Source organism: Phaethon lepturus, unplaced genomic scaffold (genome assembly GCF_000687285.1).
Source record: "Phaethon lepturus isolate BGI_N335 unplaced genomic scaffold, ASM68728v1 Scaffold2243, whole genome shotgun sequence".
NCBI lineage: Eukaryota > Metazoa > Chordata > Aves > Phaethontiformes > Phaethontidae > Phaethon > Phaethon lepturus.
The window spans coordinates 2,913-6,731 of NW_010528174.1; the positions used below are offsets into that span (position 1 = coordinate 2,913).

General features: G+C 37.4%; 1 protein-coding gene across 1 annotated transcript; it reads right to left on the minus strand.

Moving 5' to 3' along the window:
* Window positions 1-543: 543 nt before the first annotated feature.
* Window positions 544-3,275, minus strand: LOC104618072 (transcription termination factor 3, mitochondrial-like; the record flags this gene model as incomplete). Its single annotated transcript, XM_010283578.1, has 2 exons — window positions 544-801; window positions 3,114-3,275. Coding segments are annotated over 2 exons (357 nt in total), but the record flags the coding sequence as incomplete, so codon positions are not given.
* Between the last annotated feature and the right edge of the window lie 544 nt (window positions 3,276-3,819).

Genomic DNA, 3,819 nt, shown 5'->3' on the forward strand with positions numbered 1-3,819 from the left:
AAGTTTCACTGCACAGCTTTTAGGATATTAACTTTAGCAGCCAGCTTCACAAAGAAACACCTTTGCAACCTGTTGAAAAATACTTCACACATGTAACGGTGTACTTTTCTACTGCACAAGAAAAAGAATAACATTATCAGCTCTTAAGATAAAAGCAAGTAAACATGTCACTTCTTTGCCACAGCATCAGCTTGTTATTTTTACTTTTGGGAGGGAGGGTGAGGGGAGAAGACAGAGGGTGAGACAGGGAATAAGTCACTAGCCAGTTTTTCTATCTCCCAAAACTCTGAAATTATTGAAAGAAAAAAAAAAATCTACTTTAATTTACTTTTCTGTTAGTGTGCTCTATCATTCACTCTGAATTAAGTTAGCAATTAATTACAAGGATTGTATCAGTAGCAAACAACATTCACTTAATCCTTCTGAAATATATTTTTAAGTCACCATAAAGAGTATTTCTGTGAACCGTTAAATCCTACAAATGTTTCATAAGCAACAACTTCTTAAACCAGTAATTAAGAAGTTAAAAGAGCATAAAGGGGAGTAGTTTTATAAAATATGTTTATTTCATAACTTTATTCTATTCCTTTTTACATGTGTTACTAATTAAAGTGTTTTTAAGAATTTTTCAAAGTCCTGTATAGAAGCTTTGGCAATCTCTGTACAAAACACCTCATTGGGCAAGGATACGAGCTGGTCCAGAGAGATGTAGCTGGGTTGTGCTGGGTCATACTGGGCTCTTCCCAAGAATGTAAGAAACATATGTCTCTCTTTTATTCGTAATAGCTTTGAGTTGAAAACCTAAGAAAGAAAGACAGAAAGGGAAGAATCTTTTAAGTTGTCTAAATTTCAGACTCTGATGAATCTAAAATAAGAGCATGTTTTTGTCGAATTGAAGATCTAGGAAGAAAACAAATAATTCGCATCTTTTCTTCTCATTTACGTCAAACACCAGGTAGTTTATTTTTATATGTAAGTTATCTAAATTCTAAACAAATGCTTCAATACAATATGCTGAGGTACACACACAAGGGAAATCAGGGAATGATACAACTCTCGAGCATGTTAAGTTTTTTGTTTATATATAGCTATATTACTTTCGTGTAATCACAGCCAAGAAAGCAAAGAGGAGACATACAGAAACAGGGAGCAAGAATACCTAAGCATCTTCCCTACATTATCAGGAGTGTTTACATATACAGTCATATTCAGATGAATGTTCTATAAGGAAGGAATGAACAGGTAACCACACCGCATGATACAAAAGTGAGTTGCAGTGACAACAGAAAAGGTGTGCAGCTGCACCTCCTGTCATAACACAGCCAAAAGGCACAGTGCTGTGGTTCAAAACAACCACTGGTCTTCTGCTGCACAACAATGCCTACTTTTGAAGATACTTGTCACAAAAAGAATTGTAGACAGTCAAAGGCAAGAACAATGGTAAGGGAAAGATGAAAGAAATCAGTGGAACATCTAAAAAGAGAGAGAAGCTGGGAAGACATGTAATGCAGTTAAGAAGTCTTAAAAGCAGAGTTCTAGCTGCATTTCTGAGCAGTACAACTGAAGAGAGAGATGCTGCTTAAGAGAAAATAATAGTGAAAACAAGAATGCTACAGCAACAAAAGCAAGCAGAGGTTTTGCTGAAAAGGAGAGACTACAGTACTGAGGGCAGGATTTCATGAGGATGCAAACTAATTTGAACTAGGACAGAAAGCAAAACTACTGTTCCTCCTCTGCCTTCCTTCAATGTTAAGAGGGAGTCAGAGAAAAACCTTAGCCACTGTTTATGGAGCTAGCTGACAGGAACGATGGTTAGAACAGCAGCTGTAACATCAGAGAGGATTTGACAAAAAATACTGTATGCCTCTTATTTTCAGCATTACTGTCATTTAGGATAGAAGCAAGAACAGATGAAGACAAGTATGCATTTGTGAATGCACAAGTTAATGGCTAGACCATATACAGACCAAGCTGCACTAACCATATGCTAGAACTCAGTTTTTGAGGATGGAAGGGAAGAACAGGGAAGAGAGATGGTGACTGCACCAAGAACAAGGAGCAGAAGAAATTTTCCACTTACCCTTTCAAACAAAGGGAAGGGAAATAATGAGGTGAACCACCAGGAAGCCAACAATAAGACAACCAAGAAGGAAGTGAGAAAGACTTGCGGTCAATACAAGTCAAGGAGGGCAAAAATGACACACAGACTGGAGCTATAGCAAGCATCCTTGTTAAGTAAAGATATATTAAATAGCAAGATAAGTAACCAAAATCCTGGGGAGTAGTTTTACTTCTCCATATAACTTCGGCTTTTTAGCCAGTTAGATTAGAGAGTTAAGATTCCCTACTAGACTTGCTTTAGGATGAAAATTATTTCAGTTCAGAAGTTGTAATCTGTGCTTTCGTTCTTTCCTTGTAAGAAGCTAGTGTGACTGCATGTCAGCATTGGATGAAGCAACTAATGCTTTCAACTTTTAATTTGTGAGGAAATAACAGTAATGGGAAGATAGAAAAAAACCAAAATAGTCAACAAGAAACTACTCTATTTTCACTCCTGTGATTTTTTAGCTATTGCTGCAGCAATAGGAAGGTCAACAAGAATCTGATTGCCTTGTGGACAGAACTTCTCTTACCTTTTAAACTTACATTTTCAGATCTTGTAATCTATAAAATTTAATTTTTAACTACACAAATCCAAAAGAAGTGTTTTCATATATATGTTATCTAATGAACAGATCTTACGCATGATCTTGTCTTCCCTTGTGTGTCTTAGCTAGGTAAGATTTCAGGACAAGGAATCCCTAAACAGGCAGTACTCTTGCTTGCATGAATCCAGACACGAGCATGACTACTTCCGTTGAAAACTTAAAAATTCACCAGACTGGGGGTGGTGGGGTCACATGTGCCAGAGAGCAAAGAAGAGCACTTCCACACTGGAATCCTCAATGGTTGCCGAAATGCTAATGAAAGTTATCCCAATTAGAGTAAAAGCCACAGACAAGCTGAAGAATTCACACATGTCCTGCATACAGTGAGGCTCCACCTTCAGCACCAAGCTAGTGAAGCAGCTGTGCAAAGAGTACCTACAACTTATTCTCAGATCAACAGCTCACCTGAGGAAAGCGAGTAAGCATGTGGTGGGGAATGCCCATTATGTTGTGCAAGTAGTCAAATGTCTGTTTGAGTCTCTTTTTACTTGCAGTTAAAATCTTGGGGGTCTTAAAGACAATCTGTTGAATTTCATTACGTTGAAAACCAAGTTCAATCTGACAAACCTGAAAAGGAGCACAATTTTATCTTCAGAAGTCAGCTGCAAACTTAGCTTACTTTAACATGCCACTGAAATAAACTAATGCAAAATTCTTCTACCCTTTGTCACACAGCAACAAGAATGCAACCCACCATAACATCTGCCACTCCAGTTCTTCTCAAGTCAGACAGTGCAATTTACTTATCATTCTGGATTAAAGTGTAATTTGTTTATAGTGTATCCCTGAAGTAAAGATGACTTTTGTGAATGCTATGTATTTTTCAGCTTGTCTGAAATATGAACAAAAGCTGCGTCTCAGTGTGCATGGCAGTTACAAGCATAAAAATTCTCCCCTAAGAGTCTTTTATCAGTTTCAATACCAGGCTGTCAAAAGAGACGGAGTTTCTAGTTGTAGAGCTGTTGAGCTCTGTAAAACACAGCAATCAAATAACTAGTGACTACTCTTGTTACTGTGCTTTCTTTTACATTTTTATATTGGGGAGCATAATTTTAGTCCTGTAGTCTTCAACCGAAGCCTGTTGAACCTGAAAGAGATGTGTAGAATATGC